General features: G+C 36.5%; 1 protein-coding gene across 6 annotated transcripts; it reads left to right on the top strand.

Moving 5' to 3' along the window:
* Positions 1–61: 61 nt before the first annotated feature.
* Positions 62–25,620, top strand: NT5C3A (5'-nucleotidase, cytosolic IIIA). 6 transcript variants are annotated; one of them, XM_074540335.1, is made up of 10 exons: positions 69–202; positions 13,546–13,652; positions 20,479–20,577; positions 21,021–21,090; positions 21,794–21,840; positions 21,989–22,074; positions 22,352–22,441; positions 23,679–23,841; positions 24,176–24,376; positions 25,008–25,620. In XM_074540335.1, exons 1-10 carry the CDS (start codon positions 91–93, stop codon positions 25,107–25,109), a joined length of 1,077 nt encoding a protein of 358 aa, XP_074396436.1. In that variant the 5' UTR covers positions 69–90; the 3' UTR covers positions 25,110–25,620. The 6 variants fall into 6 exon arrangements, with proteins under 6 accessions (XP_074396475.1, XP_074396436.1, XP_074396451.1 ...); XM_074540350.1 differs by having other exon boundaries at positions 88–228; XM_005485860.3 differs by lacking the exon at positions 69–202 and adding an exon at positions 13,011–13,162.

Raw genomic sequence — 25,620 nt, 5'->3', positions numbered from 1 at the left:
GGACTCGCTGGGATCTCGCTCCTTCGCCCACAGCGAGGGGCGCAGCCGCGCTTCCCCGCAGCGGCTCCCGGCGCCCCGGGAACTACTATCATGGACAGGACCGCCGTGGCCAAGATGGGAGCGGTGGCGAGCGCCAGCGTGTGCGCGCTGGTGGGCGGGGTGGTGCTGGCGCAGTACATCTTCACCATGAAGAAGAAGACGGGTAAGAAGACCAAGATCATCGAGATGGTACGTGGTAAGAGGCCGAGAGCCCCTCGGCCCCGGCACGCACGCCCTTCTCCTTGCCCTTCCTCTGCTGCGGCCGGCGGCTCCCCACGGCCGCTCCCGCGGAGCCAGGCGGTATCCCGAGGGGATATCATATCTGGAGGGGCAGAGGGGGGACCTTGAGCTCACTTTGGGTTTTCTGTAAGGACAAGCGCTGGAGGCAGGAGCAGCTGTTCCTTCCTCCTCGGCGTGACCCACTGGCACGGAAAAGGTGCGTGAGGAAAGGGTCTGCGCCGCCCTGCCCTGCGCTGTCCGGCCCGTATACACCTGTAGGATACATACGTACCCGTGGGTCTTGGTGGTAATTTACAAGCCTGCTCGCAGTTAGTTTAAAAGAAAAATGGACACGCACACAGCACGTGTTCAACCATCTGTTGAAACTGGGAAGCACAGTCTGTTCACGGTTACTATAAAAGGAAGATGGAGCTCGCTCTGTCTAGCTGCCCTTGTTAAACTTGCTGTTTAGGAAATTATTTAAATATCTGCTTATGAATAACTGGGTCGTAAAAGATCTTAGTTTGGACAACATGCTCGTTATGTGGAAGTCCTTCAGATTTTGTGATTTGGACACCGCCGTACTGAAGAACTGAACTGAAATCGTCAAGGCACTTGATGCTAGCTAATGGGTATTTTGTGATGCCCTGCTGAATTTTACTCAAAGCTCTGATGAATTTTTATAATTACACGTGGAAACAGATTTTAGTAAGAGCTAGGATTCTGTATGTAAATTGCGAGCTGCCTAAGTGCTCACTTGGCCGCACATTGCCGTGCTTGCCAGTGGAATTCATGCAGGGCAGTTCGTGATAATGTGGGTCCGAAGAAGAATTCTACTTGGATTTTTTGCTCATTGTAGAGGCATCACTTACTGTTGAAAAAAAAAAACTGTTTCTAGTCATCAGTCATGTCATCTCATGTCGTCTGACAATTTGGAGAGGAATGACTTGGTTTTTATTTTCTCCAAGCACAGTTCCAATGGCTTGTGGGAGAGCAGAAACTTTGGATTGCCACTTTAACTAGCAAATAGCCTTAATTCTAAAGATGCAGGTCTTCTTTCTTACGTAGTATTTTCAGTGGACACATGTATTCAGGCTGTGCAATTTCTTTGAAATAAATGAAATAGTTATATAAAGTTCATACCAAGGCATTGAGTTTGTCAAGTATGGGCAAAAATGTGTACATGCGTTTTATTTGAATATGCTGCATTCGGAAGAACTTTCTTTTATCCACCAATGCAGATTTGATTCAATGTTTGTCATTTATGAGACACTGTATCAGTTTTATTTTATGACAAGGGGGACTTTTCTTTGAACTGTGGAGAAGATGCTTTTTCCAGTCTGTAACTTAGTGTAATTTACTATGGTGGTAAGAAACAATACTGCCTTATTGAAATGTATTTTCTTCCAATACCTGGCTGGTCTTCTGTGTCAGATTAAAATTATGGGCTCATTCTTATATTTTCAGCAGAGTTTTTTGGTTCAAATTTTCTTTGGGGAACATTGCACTGTGGTTTTATATCCACATTAGACTCAGAATTACCTTGATGTATAACTTTTATCAAAAGCAGTTGGGATCAGGCTTATTTACATCTTAGTTATGTGAATGAAACATTATTTCATTATAATTAACTACAGCAATTTTTCTTTCTTAGTCAAAATAAAGTTAGAAGAATATAAAAACCCAAGTATAAGTAAAAAAAATTATATAGCTTTAAGTGCTAAAAAGACAGGAACTTTTACAAATCAAAGAGAACATCTGTAAGAGAAGTTAATATCAAGGATTATGATGCCCGGAAGAAATGTTGTGAAGAAAAGTGGAAAGGATTCTCAAGCATTGTGGGAAAGGGTAACCCTCTTTCCTTGCTGAATAATGAAATCAGGTAATTCTTAAATATCTGGCTCACATTTCAGTAGATTAATTCCTTAAGCACACCAATTAGCCTGAGAGAGAAATTTAAGCTTAATGGAGACATCTTAAAATTGCTTCAACTTATTTGATAAAAAAGGCTTAAATTTATAATTAAAATGTTAATATTGTGTCTTCCTCCGCAGTGTGTAGTTTGCAAACAGGGAGTTTCCCTTAGGCACTCATGAATGTAGACAGAGTTACTTCAGCTCCACTTCTGAAGTAACAGAGGCATTAATAGTAATGGTCCAGAAGTTTCACTCTGTGTGGTAAGAAACAAACATCTCTCCAAGCCTTGTGCTATTACTTAGCACAGCCACGTTGCCAATTTTGTGAAACTGTACAAGTGTTTACACAGTCAGGTGAAAGCAAAAGTTAGCTACAAGGTTGCTCACTCTAATTTAAAGGGATGGTTGACAATTAATTAGATTTTCAGAGTAACTTTCTAGAAAATGTTTCCAGGCTATTTTAGAAAGAGACGAAACCTTAGAGTAATGTTCAGTCTTTTGGATTTTTCAAGCCACAGACAAGTTTGCAATTAAGTTGTGTATTCCTATAAAGCAAATAGTTGTATTGCCAATAGACTTCAATTTTTGATTGAATACTTTTTGCTGAGCTTTTGATCAGTTTGGCAGAAAACCAGTGTTCACAAACTAGAGTGAAAAACATTGCCTAAATATTTCAGAAACATTCCCCTGTAAACAGTAGCCCAAATTAATTAAAATGTGCACTTAACCACTTAACATAAGAAAAAACTTCTTAGAGGAGTAACAGTATATTTTGTTGTCTGTTTCATAAATAAAGTTGTTAAAATCTTGGGGTTTTTTTCAGCAGCTTGTTCCTCACTCTTTGGTTTTGGAGTTTTAATTTTTTTTATTTTCTGTTAGAATAAGAAACGGAATAGAGCTAGTTGAAAACAGAATAGGAGAATACCTTAAACTGAGACTTCCTCTCTCAGGTTTGTTTTCCAGAAAACTGGACAAATGTGTAGTTACATTTGTCCATTTCTCCAATCTGCCCCTTAAGTGAGAGGTGTAATTACACGAAAAAGAGACTTTGTATCAAAGTTCAGCAACAACAAATTGAACTCAGCTTTAAAGCAGAGTGTCAGTTTACAGGAAACGTTTCACTCACTCAACTGTCTCTGGGCAGTGCACAGTTTATTGTGTTCAAGGGAAGAAATGCATGGATTTTTGCAGTAGTAGTGTTTACCTGGGGGGAAATAAGGAAATTAATAAGAAGCAAGGTAACTGCTATCTGTCTACTTGCCTAAGAAATAAAGGAACATATTCTGTGAGTATATATTCTATTAGAGGAATAGGGAAGTGTATTTTTTTTTATTGTTATTATTATTTTCTTTTACCTGGCAGTCTCTGGTGAGCCTGTGTTCTTGTTTCATAGGGCACAAGAGCATTTGTGCCAGAGATGAAGATACAACTGGCAGCAATCACACACCACTTCATTATTCTTGTCTTGTTGCTGGTAACTAGTTGTTATAGTAACTGTGACGTTACTCTGGCAGGTTGACCTCCCAGCAGAGTAAAAAGCAGAGGAGTGTGTAATGTGTAGCATACATATTCAGGAGTCCAAGTGGTTGGTATTTGCAATCTGTCATGTGCTTATGCCTATACAGAGCTGAAGAAGGGTTTGAGTCTGAGTAAACTGGAATCACTAAAAGGGGGATGGAAGGAAGATGGACTCCCTCTAATGAAGCCTTTGTCAAGACATTGTCACTGTCTGGATATGCTCAAGAGCCATGCAGTGAGATGATCCATTTGGGAATAATATTGTTCAAAAAGAATGGTGCTGTGATAAATGCACCTAAGCAGTGAAAAGTGAAAGAACTCCTAATACCACTGCTACCTATTGACATGTGACTGAGAGCCCCTACATTATTAGAGTATTAGAATAATTTTTAGATTATTGTTAACATTTTAAAACCAAGTTAAATTTGACATGAGTACTGGAGATATAACTATTCCTATAAACCTTGGGTTTTGTTTAGACTGTATTCCTCAATAGAAAAATCAACTGGCAGTGGTAGACACCAGTTACTAAAACAAGGTTGTTTTGCCCTCATGCTGTTTGCAGAGATAATCACAATTTATGCCACCTAGATAGTGCATGATACCTGGCTGCCTAATGTCAGCCACTGTGCATCATATAAGTCACCTTACATGTGGCTTGTAAAGCAAGTTTTCACAGTGCAGGAAAAACCCTAAGGACAATGCATGTTGGTACAACTTGGATACCAATAACAGGTTTCATTCTCAATGTAAAATAATTCAGTTAGAAATTTAGGAAATTTGTATCCCAGGAGAATGAAAATTGATTGAATTCCATTGTTTTCTCCTCTCATTGTCAAAATTATGTACATATTAATATTTTACTTCATTTAATATAGTAAACTGATCCTACAATGCAGCTATCTGTTTCAGAAGTAGGTCTTCATTTTCTGAAACTGCTCCTGCCTGTGTTGGTTTTTTTTTTTTAATTCAGTAATTTGAAACCTACATTCTTACAAGGGATGGGTATGGGAAGATTAAATCTATGATTCTGCATTAGTTTCTTTAGAACTCATTTATGCAAGTAATAACAGTTATCAAAAACATCCTGATGATCTGTATCTGAAAACTGAGTTCCAGGTCGTCAGTGTAGATGTCAGGATACAGTATAGATTGTGGATTTAGGCTCAGAAAAGCTTTTTTGCTGCTTTCTTTTATCTTTTGTATAAAGTCTTTCTCCAAGACAGAAAAGCAATCTTTCAATTAGTCATTTTGCTCTGAAATATATTTACCTTTTAGTAAATGGTTGCTATGTGTTAAGTCATATTTTAAGTGATTTTTCTCATGTTTGTGATGACTCGTTTTTACCAGTTGATCTATGGCATCTTTTAAACTCTTTTACAGCTTAAATACTGCAAGTCTTAAACATGTTTACCTTTAACTGTCAAACAATATAAGCAGCAATAAGGGATTTTTTAGTTTTTCGCCTGAATATGCATATCATTGCAAATCTGTTCATGTTATGAATTTAAGTTGCATAGCATTCCAGTCATACCTTCAGTCTTGAGTTAACAAGAACTACCAGCTTTTATAGAAAGTATCTAAACTGATCAATATAAGAGACCCAGGGTATGGATCCCTGCATTTATAACTAGGTGAATACTAGCAGTGACTTCAATAGCAGTGTACCTGTAAATATTGTAAAAATATTGCAATTTGCGTAGGTCTGCACTGGAAACTTGCTCAATGCCTGAACTTTTGAAGTCCTTTCTTTAAAAGAAACCAACCAAACAAACAAAAAATCGCACAAAAAAAACCCCACCACAGCTTCCTTTTACGTTTTATTTTCACTGGCATGAATTACATCATACATGCAAAATATTCTTTTCTGTGTTGGCTAGTTCAAGTAATGATCCACCATTGTGGATCATTATGTGTGTATTTGTGCATACACAAATGTATTTTGTGCAAGTGAAATACAGCGTACACTTCACCTCCTGCAAAGGGTTGTTACTGGAGAGAGGAAAAATCCTAGAAGAGAAGCAGACTTAGCTTTTGTTGCCGTGTTTTGGTGCGTTTGTCAGAGAGTAATTAATTGGTTTTCACGGCGGCGGGTCGGGTCGGGCTGCTCGAGCTGCAGCCGACGGCCTGGAGCAGCAGGTGGCGCTGGCAGGGGCCGTGTGTGAGGCGGCGGCCGCTGCTGTGGAAGGAGCCGGAGCCTGGCCCTGCAGGGAATCCTGGCCCTCAGCGGGGCCTTATCCCAGCCACTGCCCGCTGCGGTCCGGCGCGTTCAGCCGGGCTGCTCCCGCTGCGCCGCCGAAATCAGGCTAAGCACAGCTGAGAGGCAGGAACATTTCCCAGCTATTCTCCCTGCCTTCCTTCCCCAACCACTGCGCAGGGATAGAAGGCCAGATAAGACTGGGCAAGAGAGTCGTTTATATTGCCATGGAGGGTGTGTGTGAAGTCTAACTGGCCTTCTTGCAGTCACAGCACTGCAGTAGTTGATCTGCAGAGACTTCTTCTTCCCGGGGCACAGTCTTCATGCAGCTCTTATCTTGACCAGTTGTTGGATGTCAGTCTCTTTCTCCCATCCAAAAGTCATCAATCACCAGGGGTCAGCTGCTGTAAAACATCACAGAACTTATGACTGCAGTAAGCAACATTTTAGTTCAATGGCTATCATGCAGCAGTTTGACGGGCAATGTGCCATTAGATTGGAATCTGGGGCTGTTGGTTAGTCAACTTTTTTATAGGTTATTTATGGGGAGCTTCTGATGGTTCAAGAAAAAAAATCAGTGTCCATTAAAAGTCCACAGAATTTTTTAAATTGGCCTAAACAAGAGTGCTTTGTATAAATGCCAAAAGAAAAAGAGAAGGCATTTTTCAGTACAAGTGGACATATGTTTAAGATTGCAGCACACAGGTCAAAGAAGACACCATGTTTAAATACTAAAAGTAACTATAATATTTTCATTCACTAATACCTTAAAATAGTAGAGAATTGCACTGACTTACCTCAGAAGATAATTACAAAAATAATTTTAAACAACATTTCTCTAAATTATAGCAGTAATACCTATTGCTGAAAAGAAATGTGGCTCCTACTTTCATAAATCTCAATACTTTTAAATTTTTTTTTTTTTTTTTTTTGAAAGGGCTGGGGTAAAGCCCAGACTTGGATAATTAAGTGTCTGTATACAGACTTTCAGACTTCCTGAGCTGGGTTTGCCACCAAGAAAATTCCTGTTCAAATGTGCTTGTTCTTACTTGTTTCCCACTCATTAACTGTCATTTCCTTCCTGTACTCCTTTATAAAGATTTGTTTGTCTGCTCTGCAAATTGGATCACTGAAATAATCCTAGTTTATTTGTGGTTTAGTTTTCTTTTACCTTGGAGTTAAAATGACAGAATGAATGCCACTGAAATATTCCATTAATCTTGTTCCCTTAAAGCTTTCCCTCTTTGTCAGAAACTTACTAGTTATCAGACCAAAAGTGTGATTTTTTCACTCAGCAGCTATTTGGCAACACTTGCTATTATCAGCTGCATGTGCCTTTGCAGTGAGTATCACTGATGGGTAAGCCTCAGTTTGGTCTGCACGTTTCCATGGAAAAATCATACATGAAACTGAAGGGTAGGCATTAGCACAAAGCAGGAGCACTCTCGGTACTTAAGCAGTAGTAGAGTGCAAAGAATAGTAGAGGCAGTATTGGTTTTGAACTCTTCCAGAAGGCAAATACACAGAGATACAAGAAATATGGCATCCAGCATCTTTGAATGGATCCAGCAGTGAGAAACACTCATAAAACACAGAGATGTGGAGTCAAAACAATTCTTCATGCCTCAAGCCATGATGCTTCTGCCTTTTACCTGTAAAAGGAGTGTTTGGTAGTTGTATTCCATCTTTTGATTTAATGGAATTTTTTTTTCACTAATTTTAAAAAAGAGTTTGTAATCAAAGAGAACCTACCAGTTAAAAACTTCATTAGTCTCAATGTGTAATTTAATTGGAATATTATATTAGCACTTAATTCTTCCATGTAGTGTCTGGTAATGTATTGTAGATTAAACTTTGTCCTGCTGACTTTGCTTTCAAACTGAGTCCCACAACTCCACTATTCAAGGGTCAGAGTTTATTTGATCTAGATACAGGATTCTTAGGCTTAGTGAAAAAAAATCTAAGCTGATTTTTTTTTTCTTAGAAACAGATAAGAGAAAAAGAGAATCAGCAGCAACTGCTTCAGTCCAAGCCTTGGCCTTAATGCAAATTCCATTCTAGACAGTGTTACATGGGAAGCTTCTAGGGAAATAGGCATTTGTTTAAGTTCTTTCAATGCATGTCCATGTAGATATATACAGGATATGTAATTATAAAAGGTATACATGCGAATGTACGGTTTGGGGAGAAAATAGTATGGCTCATCAAATTGACCTTATTATGCAAGGTGAGGTTTTGCATACCTGATAGCTAATTAAGAATCAATGATTTGTAAATGTACCACAGTATATTTACATACTGCCAGTAATTAGAATTCTACTTTGTTTGCCTAGCTATTTTGAAAAGGATTGTTTGTACCAGCAGCCTCACCTGGAAGCATTCTTTAAGAAAGCATTAGATTCTGTATAATGTAGGGAAATGGATCTTTCAGACAGGCAGACTCCAACATACTCCATAGCAGTATTAAAGGAAAATGAGAGTACCATTCAAATAAAAAATTCTTATTTTTCAAAAATGATTATCTGTGTTCTCAGAAGAACTGGCAAGAAAAAGGAAGGATGGAGTTAAAACTCGAGCCTTTTCCAGTTCTAGTTTATTCCATGTAAGGTTGAGTAACCAGAACTGGTTTTGGTATTTAGGCTCCAAGTTCATAATGGATTTATAAAGATTTTATCCTAAAAGCTCTGGTAAGAATAGTGAAATGTGTGTATGAAGGCCAAGAAAAAATCCTCCATATTCTTCTGCCAAGCAATGAAAGGGTGTTACAACCTTGAATTCTTCTTTCAATCCTGATGCTTTAGAAGCTATTTTTAAAAATTAAGTGTAATGTGATTAATTGTGTTGATCTGAACTTGCTTACATTTAGAATATTTTTATATTCTTTTTTTTTTCACAAGGGAAAGAGAGAAGCAATGATGATTAAAAACCCATCAGTTTAAATTTGGTTAGGTAGTTGTGGTATTTCCAAGATTATCATTAGAAATGTCTGAAGATCTCTTCATCATTTTGAGATACTTACTGATAACAAAATAATACATACCTTTTCTTTTAGCCTGCCAGTTATAGAGGTTAAATCCCTCCACAATGAGGGAATGGCAGCTAGGCACAAAGATTAGATGATTCTCCTAATATACAATCAGAGAAAAAAATGCCTATTCTGAGCTGCATTCATTCACCCCAGAACTGCTCTGTATGTTTTGTACCTCCTTTATTCTCTCAGACTAAATTCTTGCCCAAACTCGTAATTGACAGGATCACAGGAAATACTGGAAATGTAGATCCTAGTTATTATTAGTTCTTCATTTTCTTGTAAGAGCCAAAATATCTGTTGATCTATCACCAACAGAAATCTCTTCTTTTAGAATGATTTTGTAAGCGCAAGAAGCTGCATAAGGGACAGTGATGCTGCAATATCTTTTATTCTATCATCAGAGAAATGTATTAAACAGAAGAAGAAATGCTTAAGGACTTGTTTTAGTGTGTGTGTTGACATTAAGCTTTGTGTTCAGTACAGCCATAAATGATCAACTATTGGATGATCACCAGTTTTCCCATCAACTGTAAAGAAACCTGGATCTCTGATCAGATCAAGAAAATCTCTATTAAAAGATATAGAGACTTTAATATCACAAGTATGTCTTGTGATACCATTCAGGTTGAGAGCCTCACCTACTTAGCATGTGCCATCTCTGGATTTATCACAATTTGTTGCATTCAGTCTTTAGTATGTTCTTAGCACTTTTTTATAACGTGCTGTTCAAGCTCTTTCTTTTTAGAATTGCTTAACTCTTCACAAGTGATCTCTGTGACAGACACACACTTTCATATACAAATCATAGTTCTTTGTGTCCTACCAACTGTAAATATGGCTGCCATGGGTTTTTACACCAAACCTGTACTGCAAAGATAAGTGGTATCCAAAATTCCTGCAAGCAACCTTCTAAACCTTTATGTACCCCAGCTTCATCAAACTGACCACTGATCTTACTTTCCTTGTAATTGTCACAGCTGTAAAAAGCTATTCCTGGAGCCATTATGCTGCTCATTAACTCAATTCACTAGGGCATGAATAATAATCGTGTTTGAGTACAGTAGGATTGTGTTGGTTCCTTTCTTCTGCTTGGTCTTGGTACTTGAGGTACCTTTCCCTGTGTCATGAGGTTATATCAAGTAGGCTGTTTTGGAAAATATGTACTAAGTAAACTTAGTACAAAAGCAAAATTAGGCAACAAATAAAGATCTTTAATGTTTAAAATTGATCCCTACAATAAAGCAAGGTATTGCCCAAGTAAAGTCAAGCAACATACTAAATATAGAGGGATATATTCAAAAATTGTTCAGTTGTGGTAGGGTCACTAAACAGGAATAAAAGCTAGTAAGCTCATAAGACACTAGCTAATGTTTACACCAAAGATTCAATCACCTTAGACAGAATTCAGTAACCTCTAAATATTGTAGGAAATATTCTAAAAAGGTATTATCTCTTTCTTGATCTTTAAAAGTTTATGTCAGTTTAGTTGAAGTATTCCATTTATTAGTTAAAGAAAAAGCTCAGCTTACTTGCTTAGGCAATATACCTGTGCTAATTCTTTCCACAAATGGATGCAACCTAGGTCACGGGTGTGGAAGGACTGGTAGAACCAGCTTTTCTTTGCTTTAGACTAAAACTTGCAGTGCTTCATATTCAAGAGCATCCTCTACAAACCAAGTTCACCTAACACATGAGCATATAAAGTTGAACCTTTTCCCAGTCTTATATAAATTATAAATCATCTAGTGTTTTCAGTGTTGTTCTTTTTTTCCTCTCTCTCTTTTTCTGCATAGAATACTCTGTAGTCAAGATATGGCCCTCAGCCAAAGAGAAAATGTTAAAATAGAATCTATCTGTTGAAATAACTACACCTCTTCTGTTTGTGGTTCTTGAAATATATTGAAATGTCCTTCCATATTTCAAGAGTAGAAATGTCATGCTGGAGTTTATTTCTCTCTCTGTGAAAAAATCAGTGTTCAGTGTTCATTTTAACTCCTCTTTTACCAGACATTAAACACTGTAAACAAAATGCTCAACAGGCTCAAATCAGCAGTAATAGCATGTGGTTAGTAGGAGCTGTGGTAATTAAAGTGTTGTACACAAAGATTTCTTGGAGTTGCAAAGACAGTCTGGTTTTGTAGCTGAGAAATTTCATGTATGGCATGTTCATTAGAGTGAAAGTACACTGTTGATAAAGATAGTGTAGATGTTTTTCTAAGAATTAGGTGTTGGCTGTATTAATGTTTACAGAAATTTTGCTCATGCCATTTTCTAGGGCTTTCACTGAGGCTGTAATAGTTCATTTAGAATGCTTTCTAATTAGTCTGGTATACCAAAAACAGTCTGTAAGAGTTGGACTTAATTTCTGTAACTATTTTTTTTTATTTTTTAAAAAATTAATAAAATATTTTTTAAAAACATCTTGGTTTTGTTTTGGATGGTTTCCCCAGCTTTCTGAAAGGGAAACTAGCTTTCTTTAGATTCTTGACAGCTCAAAGGCAGGTTCTTTGCAAACTGAATGTTTCAAGTGATGTCTTACCTGAACTACATGAATCATCTAGCAATAGTATTTTACATCATTGTTTGTAACATTTTCTTAACATTGGAAATCTAGCAGGGACATAAAATCCTTTTTTTTGTGCAAATAATTCATATTTATTCAATACACTGCACCATACATATGTTCCCCAAATATGATTATAAAAATATTAATGAAAAGCATGCTGCCTATATTAAAATACTATTAAGGGTAAAATTCTCTGAATGTTACCTATTACAACAGTGTACAAATGCTATAACAAGTAGTTTAGTGATAGCTATGAATCCTGGCAATACCAATGCCAGGTAAGTTCAATTTACTGTATACAGTCATAGCAGGGATTATGTTATATTTTGAACATGTCTTTCAAACTCTTTCACTGCTTCAGGATACAGCAGAATTTAACATGTACATTTCAGGGGATCTTGGTCAATTCTAAGAGGATAAGTGTTGAGTAAAGTTGCATGTTTTGTATTAGCTCAAGTATTCAGTTGTTCCGTTGGCTCAAAACAGAGAACACCTCTGAAAACAAAATGAAAGTGCACATGTAGGTCAGATACACTGAGGAATCCTGATAGACTACATAGTAGCCTACAGTTGGAATGCAGACACAAAACATATGGATCTACTGTATCCTTCAGAAAGTCTGTTGTTTTGTTTGTTTTTTAGTGCAGAAAGCACACCAGATATTTTCATAATTAATTAATTTCTAGAGCCCTGCTATTGTTGGTTTTTTTTATAGCGTTACGGGTTTTGTACGTGCTACACTTGTAACCTGCCCTTGCTTCAGCTCTGACAATTACACTGGTCACATTAGTGTCCATGTGTGAATTGGCCTGATGGTGGTGGTTAGTCCTGGCATCCTGAAACAGGGATCATAAACCTGAGGTTGAACATGAGTTATGGTAGTAGTAGAGAAGCTTGCACTGCTGCCATAGCAATAGTCAGCTTTGCGTGACACTAGCATTTACACAGCTTCAAAATGTAAAATACAATTAGACAATAGGTCTTTCATCCCCTCACTCTAAAAAACATTTCTTTTTAATCCATCTTCTGTCACCTAGTTATGGTCTTTGATCAGGCAGCATGCCTAATGACAAACTTCTAAAACTATGTGGAGTTGCCTCGGCTCTCAAAAATCTTGACAAACAAGGCTCCTTGATTTCCTGTTTCAGTATCACACAGATAATTACAGCCAAAACAAAGATTCATTAATTCATTTGCTCCTTCTACATTAATAAATGTGTGCTGCCTAGTAAACATTTATGAAACCATGTAAACGAAGCTCTAAGAAATTTGTGGCACTGTGCAACAGGAAATCCTAAAATACTTTGAAAGATTTTGTAAAAGAGCTAAAAAATAACAAAATAGTAAACTTCTGTTTTGAACAACAGCTGCCTTCCTCTGTTAGAGCAGCCCAAATTTGCCTGCTGCATCCATGAAAGCTGTTCATTCAGTGAAGGTCAAAGGTTTTGTTGTTGGTGCACCAGCTGATGATCTGTAAGCCCGTCGGGCTGTACTGCTGAGCATAACAAACTGCTGTGCAGTGCTGACGTGCGTCACAGGACCCTGGGGTTTTGCACGGGGATTAGTCAGGCTGTATTTGGTAACGCCCTCAACTGCACCCTGGGCTGCTATATTAGTGTGTCTCAAGCAAGAGGAATTTTCTTTTGCTTCTGCAGCTGCTCCTGCAAAACCCTCGGGTAAGTGTGCACAGCTTCTGTCAGCAGTATTGACTGTCTTCTTGCCTGTGTTTTTAAGCCAGGGTTAGGAGCTGAGGGCTTACTTGCTGTTGTTAATTGTGACTGTGAAAAAACCTAAAAAACTGTATTTTTAAATAAAAATATGATAGCACAGAATGAGCAACAGCATCAAAGGAATAAATATACTTAGTGGTTTTCATTGAATAGCTTAAATGTTCCTCTACTTCTAACTATGTAACAGACTGTTCTGGAGTCTTGGTATTTTCACAGTGATGTCGCTATGTACCGTGCATGTTGGCTTTTATTTTATGCAGCAGGAATAGAAAGACCACATAATATAGCAGACCAATTCTTAAAAGGATTTGGTTGGTTTTTGTTGGCAGCCTGCATGCAAGCTCTGCATCTCTGGACTCTGCTTGCCACCTATGCTGTTGCAGTAGGACAAAATCAAGGACAGAAGAATCAGGAGTGCCCTAAGCTCAACGCACAGGTACTCTCCTTTAAAAACACAAGAGGAAATGCTGTTGTCGTGTTTTCTGTGAAAGCGCTCTCTCCAGATTTTTATAAGGGTTTTTTTTTCCAAATTCAGTATCAGAATCCAGCACATTAAGTATAAAAATATGTAAATAAATAAACACCGTAAACCAGGAAAAATTATTTTTAGTGTGCATCCTATGCCATGTCTTAAAATAGCTTAAGCAGTGAACCCATTTTCAGTTATTTCATATAACCTGTGCTGGGTATCTAGTTTTACAGCATGTTATCAAGTAACTGTGAAGATACTTAGTGTTCTGTTATTTCATTCCCATAATAACTACTCTTTTACTAAGTAGTCCTAAGGCTATTTCTTGGCAGAACTACTAAAATAGTAATTTGGTAATTACTAGTAACTAAGGATTTCTTACCATATTTGAGTTTGCATCATCTGAATATAACATGTATTATGGTTTTGGGAATTATAAATTAGTGAGTCTCTGTGTCCTGAGCTCAGATTATGCTAGAAGAGTGCACGATTACTAGTGAAGTTCTCCTGACTCCCTGCACATAATGGAGTGATTGATGTGATTACACTCATGTCCAGTAGCTTTTGATGTTCCTGTCTAAAATATAAGCCTACTAACAGCTGGAGCAGCTAAGAGGGACCTCTGTTGCACTCATGGGCCAGAATTCAAATTGTCTGAATTATAGGCAGTCTTGCTTCATACATGAGCATAAGTGTTTGGAGGAAAAGATTCTCACAGTGTCATTCTGTAGATTTTGTTATAGTTCCCCAGTTTCTTGCAATTCAAATGTTGCCAGCAGCAGAAATTACATAGAGAAGCTTGCATGCTTTCAGAAGTTTTTTAAGCTTTGTTTTCTAGAGCAAGTCATGTTCTGTAATAATAGAAAGAAAAAAAATTATTGGAAAATAACATGTAAATTAAGGAATGTACACTATTTCTTTGTATTTTTACCAAACTGTTTCTTTCTTCCACCAAGAACACCAAAACCACTTTTCTGTAGCTTCTGGGTATCAAATTTCACAGCTGTCACTGCTGCCATGCCCTGCCTTTTTTGGTACATGTTCATAAGTGAATATATGTGATAGCTAGTCTAAGACCTTGAAACTGGGCATCTGCAATTCCCAAAATAAATGTCATTTAGTCTTGGTTTATACTCTTGTACCTGGAAGCTGCCAACATAGATTAGAATAAAATTTACAAATAATTTTCCCCTAACCAATTTATCACTTTGATTTCTGTTTGCCTTGCTCAGAAATAACATGGATAGCTCTCTCTCCCTGCCAGCCCACCCTTGTGTGTTCTCTCTATCAAAAGATAACAGGTTTGAAACCTAGTCTAGTCTAAGGCAGGTTTACCAACAAAGAAGGAAAATAGAAATTGTGTTATACTTGAAATTCACATCCTGTCAATAGCAATACAGCTAGATCTTTATTTCAATCTTATTTGTTACCCTGTCCTTTTCATGACATTATGGTAATCTGAAATTTTGTGGAATATTTTTAATACATTTACAAGTGTGAGAGCAGTTCTTACTGTGATTCAGAATTACTGACATCTAACAAAGTACTCTGTCAATCACTGAAATTTATAGAGAAGTTCTCTTAAAATGTTTTCCACTTATAATCCAGGGTGTTTTCTTAGCAACGATTTGGTTTTTGGGAGGCTTCCATACTAGATGAGTCTTTATAAAATAAGAAAACTTGGTATTTGCCAAGTAGTGTAGGCTTACAGGGTATCAGTATAAAAATACTCTGCACCATTTTTTTATGTCCTTCGTCAGAGCATTACTTAGCAGACTTATGATGACAACCTCCTACAGATTGAGTTAGTACTTGTAATATTTTAGGCTCCGTGTCTAGAGTTGGTTGTGAAATGAGCCATATCTCTATGTAGTTAAGATAGCAAGTAATTCATCAACTCATCCTTCCCTACTTAAAATTACTGACAGTGAACACAAAAGGTCACTCAGTTGTCCTTTATATGGAGTTTTTATTAGATTTTTTTTAATTAATCATCAAGACTTGTTTTACTGGGTAGGGGGAGGAAAGCAACTGCTGTACCTCCAACACTCAGTAGATTGAAAAATTCAGTATAATCCCAGCTCCAGAACATGACATTACTCCTTGTGGACACAATCAGTTTTTAATTTCCTGGGATACCTAATTGGAAATGTCTATGATGGCAGCTGTAAATTCACGTAGATCACTAAAATGAATGACAGGTCTTATCACCAGCTCCTGTTTTATAATCAAACTGACACAGCATGCACTTAGATACATGCTGCCTCACATACTAAGAACACAACTTATGTACTAAGCAGCACCTGGATACATAAAAGCAGTTCTTTTGCACTTCTGTTATCCAGTTGTATATAAGAAACTTAATTTCAAAACTAGAATTCAATATGGCAAACACTTCTCTTTACTTAACCCAGCTACACAGATGCATGTCTCATGTACTAAATAGATTTGTAATTTTCAGAACTATCCTTGTGATAAATGACCCATTCTGTGGTTTGTAGGACTGGGGGATTTCCAAACCTGCGTGAATCCATTACTGTTCATTCCTCAAGGTATGACCATAACATTCTTAGCTACAAAATCATTTCCTACATCCTTATTCCAGTTACCTGCTATCACAAACAAGCAGATAATTGTTTTCTTTTTCATAAATCCAACTAAGCTCAACCTTTAAAATAATCTTTTTCAGTTTTGTTCTTCCTTCTCTCAGAGGCTCCTAAATATGTCAGAGACCAGAAACTAAAGTGTATTTGTGGCCAGTGTATATGCCAACCACAAATTACCTTTGGGAGTTGTCATACATAATGTTTTATGACACACGAGCCTCTGAGCTATTCATTAGCATATAGATGCTCTTGGTAAGAAAGCAAAACTCTTCTCACACTTTTATAATATGACAGAATAAATAGGAGCACTTAAGTGATTTAACATGATGTACTTTCAGATGTCACAATGAATTTTGAATTGCTTTTCCTGTGCTTATGTAGTTTTAGCTCTGTATGTAGAAGCTCCTGGTTCTGAAAAGCTTTCTTGACTTGGTTAAGTGCTGTGGAAATTTTTATTTGGCTGCTTCTCTATCTGTGCTCATCCCAGTCAACTGGTGCATCAGAATTTTGGGAGGTTTATGTGTGCACACTGAATTGACTGCTAGAATTTTCTTAAACAGTAAATAGAAACACTAATTTTATCAAATTGACTGAACTTTTCACCCTAACTCTTTCAGCTGTCTTATCAGCTCTTTCTAACTAGAATCTGTTTTTTTCTTTCAACTGGGAAGAATGGCAAATATGCAACAACAAAACAACAGCTAAACTGGGCAGGAGTGTAAAACATTGGAGGAAACAGTTTGCCAGAAAATTGGTGGCTGCAGTTTCAGTTTCATTTACCCAGTCCTTAGACAGTTTCATTTACTTCTACTATAATAATGATAAAGAATAAATAAAAGAATTGCTGCTTAATGTTCAGTTGCAAATATTAATACCAGGAACTAGTGATAGAAAAAGTGGCTATTTTGTCTAACCCTATTTGTCTGAAGCTTTATCAGATGTCACACCTGTAATATAGACTTGTTTTTTCCTCTAAGAGTGTCTGAGAGAATGAAAATGTCTGGGTTATACTTGCTGTAGAAGACTTTCTCCCACTCCTAAATTAAAATACTCTTCAATTTGTGTGCAAAAATGAAGAGTGTGTTAGAAATAAATTAGTCTTATAAACTGATCTTGAGTATGAGTTTACAACATCAAAGCAGGAAGTTTTCATCATACTTAAAATCTCAAGCAATTTCTTGTTTGACATGATCTACTAAAGTGTTTACCAAGATTTTTCCTTAGGTTGTTGCAGAAACTTACAAAAGGGCTCAGTCTGAAATGAAACAGTACCAAACAATCCAATTTTCCTTTTCCAGTCCCTTCCTCTGATCTCTCCATCTACCCCAACATCTGTTTAAGTTAATTATATTAGGGAATCTGTTGCTTAGTATCTAAGTAAACCAAATAATGCTTAACTACTTCCTTAAAAAGCATGCATTTAGATTTCACTATTTGATTTTTGCATTCCAAATCTAAAAATACATATATAATTTGCTGATAGTTAAAGGAATTAGATTAGTCAATTTACAGTACAAAAATTACCAAGTCAAAGTGCTTTGTGCTTCATTATAAAGAATATTGTCTATGCAGAAAAAAGTGGAAAGCTTACTTTTGTTTACCAGCACCATATAACATACAAAAGAAAAACCATAAAGCGCCTTTAAAGAGTTACAGATTATTAATATTTTGTTTTGTGAGGCTAGATGTGTTGCTAATTGTGAATAAAGAAATGCTTTGTAAAGGTATATCTCTAAAGATTAGGGAATCCTTTAATGGATATTTTTCAGGAATTCTATTTCTTGTCAACAGTCATTAGCTTTCTTAATGATTCCCAGCCTGGGAAGTAGCTGAGAGCTGGAAGTCAATCCTGATGTACTTTTTGTGGCTTTGCTGTGCTAAAAGAAGTAGTAACCAGGCACTGCAACAACACAAAGAACTCAGGGATATTGCCTTAGGAGATACCACTTTTACAAAAAATGTCTTTGCCAAAAGATCAGAAAGGAAAACCTTAATTCTTCCAATCAAAGTGAAATTAATAAAGTTTGTTTCTTTATGAGATTTATAAAGCAAAGAAGTAGTGAATACCCTGTTCAGGACAATTTTTGACAAGGTACTGTGGTATAGGTGAAACTTTTTTGAATGAGCAGAAAAACTTGGAAATTTATCAGAGACTCATGATTAGGGTTCTAGAAGGATTTCTGTTTTCAGTTTTCAGCAGTGTCTTTGAGGACATCAGTCAGAAAGTAGCAGTAAGCACAGTGGGGATGTAGAATTATTTGTTTTACTGAAAGATAGGAGCAGTGACATGGAAGAAAAGATACAATCCAGAAGGATTAAATATAAAATTTAACATTTTGCACAAATGCCCATTTCTTTCTAAGAGTAATTTGGGAGAATATTTGGTCATTTCCAACTGAATTTGAGTTATTTTCACCATATTACTGCTAAGACAGGGCATGTGTTTTAGTGTACATGCAGAGATGCTACCTGAAGACAAGGCCAGAGTGGCCCTCCAGCCAAGGCCTTGTCAGAGCAGAGCAGAAAGGTTTTACCCACAGTCATGGATGCTGTGTTGGAAAACAATGTGGTTCAACTGGGTGGGCCAAGGCAACATCAAGAATTATCAGAGATTTAGAAAATTGTGTTCTGCAAAAGAAGATTGAAGAACACTGGGGTTTTACTTTCAGGCAGAAAGGAAAATTTATCCAGTGAGTATCTGAGAAAAAGAACACTTTTCTCCAAGTTGAATGACTTGAAATTACAGAAAGGAAGATTAGACATTAAGCAAACTTTTCCAAACACACAGGTAGTTGAGGAATGTGAGGAATATGTGAGTGGGGGTTTTGAACAAAGAGTTAGATGAGCCTCTGCTCATCTGATAAGGATGTAGCTGCAATGTTTTGCTCCCACCTGAGAACAGAGTGGACTAGAGCTGATATTTCAAGGTATGTTTGGATCCCTCTTGTGTCTGGCACACAAGTGTCTTTTCCCTTACAAAAACATATGTTTGCATACCTTAAAATGGCACCTGTTTCTTATGTGATAACCAAATTGCAATTTGACTGCAAGTTGGCTGTTACTAATGAAGAAAAGACCTACTGGCATCAAGAGCTGGAAGAAACAGTTCTGCATGACTTACTGACAATTGGTCATACGAGAACTCTGGATCCAGAAACTTCCCGAAATAGAATCTCCCCACCACCACCTTTTATTTTAATTAGCTCATTGCAGCACTGATTACATGCTAGCTATAAGAAAAGGAAGGTTGAAGGATCAGAATGTTAAAAATGTAATTCCTAACACTTTAGCATCTCTGGAGTTTTATAAATAAAAAATAAAGTTTACTACTCATAAATGCCTGTTTAAACAGATTGCAGATTCTTTGCTTTAGAATGGGTCCATACATGATTATAAAGGAAATAAATACCTGCTGCATTGGGAAATTCCTGTAAATAAATAGTTCTTCTACCATTCTGCAAGTTTAAAGATAAACTCAGAGTAAACAAAGGCTTGGGGAACTGTTTGGGAAAGAATGGGGGTTTGTGGGTTTTAGGGGGTTTTTTCTTGTTTTGTACCATATCCCTCATTTATCAAAACATTCAAGAAATATACTTCATCCAAAAGGAATGTATAGAGTGATATCATGTTATTTCAAAAGTGTGCAGTGAAATAGGTAATGGTAGCAATTGATGGATTGGGCTAGGGAGGAGGGATTGCTGCACAGCCTTGTTGTATTGAAATACCCAGTTGACACTAATTCAGCATTCTCAAGGAAACAATAGATGTCTTCTTTATCTCTGATACTTTAATGGCATATTATTTGCAAAGAGAGTTAGTTTTAAGATTTACTATCTCCTAGTGACATATCTGAATCACAAGATGATCCCATATGTCCTGTTCCTACATATCTCCCTTTTGTCCTACAACTATAATGACCTTTTCTGAGTGTCAGTTTATTGAACAAAGTGATACCTAGGCAAGGAAATGAAAACAGATGTTGTAAGCAAACAGAACAGTATGCAGTCATTGATTAATACATCCAGAGTATTTTCTGCTTCTTACTCTTGTCTTTCTGTCCTGACCATGTCTTGATGTCACATGAAACTGTTTGTAGATGCAGAGCTTCCAGCCTGATGGACAGCAGCTGTTGCCTTGGAGGTTTTCCTCTGCAAGTGTATTTATGTCTTTGTTCTTACTCTTCATAGATGCCAGAATTTCAGAAGAAGACTGTTCATATTAAGGATCCAGCAAGAGTAGAGGAGATTATTTGTGGCCTCATCAAAGGTGGAGCTGCCAAACTTCAGGTAAAGGTCCAAAGAGTTTGGAATAAAAGCAACTGTGGGATTGTTACTCTATGCTAAAAAATTTAAGCATAACTGTATGTATGTAATAGAATTCAACCTTCAAGAAATCTCCAAAACTTAGACATGTTAACTCTTTTGGTAGTCCTTGTTGATTCAACTGTAACTCAGCCTGACACTAGTTAAGTAAATGACATAAGCATAGAAGCTTAGTAATTTCAGAAACTATTCTCAGCAAAGAAATGAGAAAAACAGTTTTGTTAGAAAAACCATGACTCTTCTGGGATATGCTAGCTTCCATGACAATGGCTCAATAGAATAGGGAGGCTTCTGTGACACACATGCTACTCAGCTGCAGCTATTGTTGATAGTTCAGAATTTCTAGCCATTCTTTATTTTGTTCCTCCATGTTGTAAGACAGTTTTGCTTTTTCTTTCCTTAAATAGATTATTACAGATTTTGATATGACATTAAGTAGATTTTCCTACAATGGAAAAAGATGTCCAACTTGTCATAGTGAGTACTTTTTTTTTTTTTTAATACAGATTGATTTGTTTGCTCTTTTTAGTTTTTCCTATATTTTAATTTTCTATTCAATTTATTTCCAAATGAGATTTTATATTGACTTGTTACCTAATCTGTACAACCTGCTGACAAAGTATTCTAGTGACTGTGTTTTTATGTGCATTTGTATATATATATAATAATCAAAATCTGTGTGAATTAAATCAGATAAGTTGCCATTCACAATTAAAACATTAAGTTTTGAACTCTCAGATGTTAGTGGCTAAATATGGCATGGTTGACTTTTGTTTTTCAAGAACCCATCATAGTCCTGACACCTGCAAGAATCAGATTGTAAACTCCTTAGAATTACTGGCAATTTTATCCTTAATGCTGTAGCCTTTTGCAACAAACAAGGAGAAATGGGAACTCTAAAACATATAGGATGCCTCAAGGTGATTTTGAAAACAGTTAAATCTCAAGAAACAGATACAAAAGCTTGTAACTGACCTTGTAAATCAGAGATTAAGGGAAGGGCACCTTTATACTTATGAAGAAAAATGTACTTTTTGCTGGTTGCCGGTAAGAAAGGTTCTGAGGAAACATATTGGTATGTCACCAGACATTGTCATCTGTGCCATTTACAGTGCTGTAGAGCAAAGTAAAAGATATGTATCATCTTGTTTAACTGTCTTTTTTTTCATCCCTTTCCCAGACATCATTGATAACTCTAAGATCATCACAGATGAATGTCGGAAAAAGGTAAACAAAAAACCTACAAGCATTTGGTTTGTTGTACAGACATTTGTCATTATTCCCTGAGAAGAGTGTTCTTTTGATTGCTTAGACCAAAGCCCAATGCATTTTATGAAATACATTAAACATCTGATGGGTTTTTTTCCCCCTTCAGTTACTTCAGCTGAAAGAAACTTACTATGCTATTGAAATTGATCCAGCTCTCACCATTGAAGAGAAATACCCGTATATGGTAGAATGGTAAGAGACAACTCCTATTTTCAGATTGTACTAATACTAGATTTAGTAAGTCTCTAAAAGCAAATTAATGGCAGTATTTAGCTTTTAGCTATTACATTAACTGAATTAATCTCTTTAAGTTTTGTACAACTGGTTTTGTTTTGCTCTTAACCTGAATAAGCAAGAATTAACCATATAGGATGCGTTTTTCATAATGAAATTTAATGAAAGGTGATCCTTAGTAAGTGTTGCAGTGTGATGTAAGCAACATTCAACCCATTTTCTGTTTATGTTCTAGGTACCATAAATCCCATGCACTACTCATTGAACAAGGCTTACAGAAGGACAAGTTTGCAGAAATTGTAAGGGAATCTGATGTTATGCTGAAGTAAGTTCCTTTTGATTTGAGTTATATCAATCTGTTTTAGAGCATTTTCTGTAGATTCTTCCTGAGTGTTGGGGGAGGAAAAGAAACAGAAAAGGGAAATTAAAAAACCCACACATTTTCCTGAGAATGAGACACCTTAACCTTGGACCACATTGAGCTCTCCATGCTCCCACTTAATTGTTGTGTTGTATCTATCTAAATGCAGACAGTAATCTCAGTGTATAAAGCAGAGATCTGAAACTTTTTTTAGTCCCTTCTCTACAAGCCTAATTTCTGTAGACTTCCATCCTCTTTAAATGGCACTGGTGATCCTTTTTTTTTAAGAGTAATGTGAAGTGTAACTTAATTCCTTTGAGAAACACTTGAGGAACATGTTTCATATGTTGTATTAAATATTGTTCTTCTATGGCTGAAGGCAAGTTTAAAAGACAGCAAAATCCTTGTCCAAAATGTGCTGTGATTTCCATCTCTTTGAAAGCCCTGTAAAACTGTAAATTTTGGAATACTGAAACAGGATGTTAGAATTTAAATTGTGAAAGTATTTGTTTATAACACTGACTGAATCCTTATTTTTTGTACAAAAGACAAGGACCCACCTGTGCCTGTTTGAAAGCTTAAGTCCATGTTGACTGAATCTTCATCCACAAGCTAAAAGTCTTTCCAGAACTTTCACAATGCTTTTTTTAAAATGTAAAATTCTACCAATTTATGTCTGTATGGAGAAAGCATATAGAGATAATATTTTCTTGTTCTTGGAATGCTATACATAGGGTACTGCATAGTAAAAAACTTTCAGTAAACAAAACAATAAATATTTTGAAGATTTAAAGACAAAATTTGTTTTATAGTAATGACCCTAAAAAAAGTCAGATATTTAAGCAAGGAAAATTGAAAAGAGATGTACAGCCTGATAGTAGCTAGAGTGAGCTCTGATTGCTTGTTCTGGAGTACTTAGGGAGGGGAAAGTGTTTTTAAATCTTTAAAACATGATTAGATATTTTGGGGGCAGAAATTATACAGACCAATACTAAACAGATGCAAAAGTTTCTTGCAAACATGCCTTGTGTTAGGTTGATGGTTCTTGCTGACCTGAAAAGGTGAATTAAAAGAAATGCAGTAAAGTGCTCAGGAAATATCAATTATTTTCCAAAGATGATGTGATTGTCTCCTAAAAATTGGAACTTTTCTTGGCTTTTTTTATTTGAGATTTGATTTGTTTTTTCATTCTGTGTTGCAGAGAAGGATATGAGAACTTCTTTGATAAGCTCAGTGAACATAATATTCCTGTGTTCATATTTTCTGCTGGGATTGGTGACATTCTTGAGGAAGTAATCCACCAGGCTGGGGTCTACCATTCTAATGTCAAAGTGGTTTCCAATTTCATGGACTTTGATGAAAACGTATGTATGAAATAACACATTCTTCTCAAACATGTTTGATAAATACCACACTATTTGTGGTATTTAGTATCTATTTATACACACTACAAGATAGATATGTACAGATATATATAGAGATAGATCTGTACACTCCTCCAAGCAGGGAGAATCATTGTCTGCCTGCTCCTAACTGTGCTGTCACAGCCATGACATTACTCTAAACTAATTTATCTTGTTCATCATGACAGATTTTGCAGTTCAGTCTTGGCTCACCAGTAACATCACCTCTTTCATTCTAGATGCTGTCCTGCCTGAATGGTACCAGACATAACTTCAGTGTTGCTTTTTTTAATAGGGAATATTAAAAGGATTTAAAGGAGAATTGATTCATGTTTACAACAAACATGATGGTGCCTTGAAGAACACAGAGTACTTCAAACAGCTAAAAGACAACAGCAATATCATACTGCTAGGTGATTCTCAAGGAGACTTGAGTATGGCAGATGGAGTAGCAAATGTTGAGCACATTCTTAAGATTGGCTATCTCAATGATAAAGTAAGTAGCTTTACATAACCTTGTAAGCTTTGAATGAAGCACTGGGAGTTAGAATCAGAGCCACAAGTATATATTGCCTTGTTTTTTGTACAGAGCTACTTCTAAATAGGTGTTTCCTAGAGAAGTAAAATTCAGAGGCTATAAACATGAATTCTGTTAAATTCCTGTGGCTTCTCCTCCTTTCAGTACTAAATTGATAATTGAGAAAAATTTTAATCTCACAAATAACAAATCCAGGCAGTCCCTCCTTTTTTCTTTTTACTTTTTGGGGTTTTTAAGTGACACTCAACTGATTATTTGCTAATTTGTAATGAATATCCATTTGGACTGATGAGAGAGAAAACTTTATTTTGTATATCTCCCTGCTCTTCCAGGAGTAGTTCTTCTTTCAGTATCTCTATGTGTGACACCCTGGAATAAACATGATTATTTTATCCTGGAATGCACTTTAGGTCAGGGCACTCCTACTCTGTCCTCCTGTGGAATTCACTTGTAGGAGTAATACATTATTTACATTGCTTATTCTGAGAATTTGGTGGAAAGATTGGGCAATATTTTAATGACAAAAACTTTTTCAATAATTAATTCTATAACTAAGGGGGTCTTTCTCTTTATTCCTTCTTGCAATTAGGTAGATGAGCTTTTGGAAAAATACATGGACTCTTATGATATTGTCTTGGTGAAAGATGAATCCCTGGAAGTTGCCAACTCCATTCTACAGAAAATCCTGTAAATTGCAGTCTCAAGTCACTCCATTCCTTCCAGGAGGCAACTGGACAGAAGAGCACACATGTGCTATCTTAGATGTGTTTATTATTCATTTACGGAACTGTTTGATTTAATTTAAAACTTTTATCTTCATTTTGGTATTATGAAATATATATTGTATCAATTATCAACAACAAGCTCCTCTTACTGCTCTTACACTGTTCTTTATTGTCTCACACTCCTGTTATAACAAGATCTAAATTGGATTTATAGATGTGATAAACTGCTGCTGATGGGATACTGTGGTTCACTGTCCTTTTTAATCAGGCATTTCAGAGCAGCATTTTGAAAACGTGGCTATTTTGTAAAATTGAAGGTGTAAATGCTCTGTAAGGAGAGTGTGCATTTGTTGCCTTTGCGAAGACATTTCGGTCTCAGCTGTACTTTGAAGGATCTTACTTATATGCTACATAATTTCACACAAAAGTTTTTCATACATATATTTTTCATCAGTAAAAATGCTTTTATTCACCCAA

The sequence above is a fragment of the Zonotrichia albicollis genome, chromosome 1 (assembly GCF_047830755.1).
Source record: "Zonotrichia albicollis isolate bZonAlb1 chromosome 1, bZonAlb1.hap1, whole genome shotgun sequence".
Classification (NCBI taxonomy): Eukaryota; Metazoa; Chordata; class Aves; order Passeriformes; family Passerellidae; genus Zonotrichia; species Zonotrichia albicollis.
This window is presented reverse-complemented; position numbering and strand designations above follow the sequence as displayed.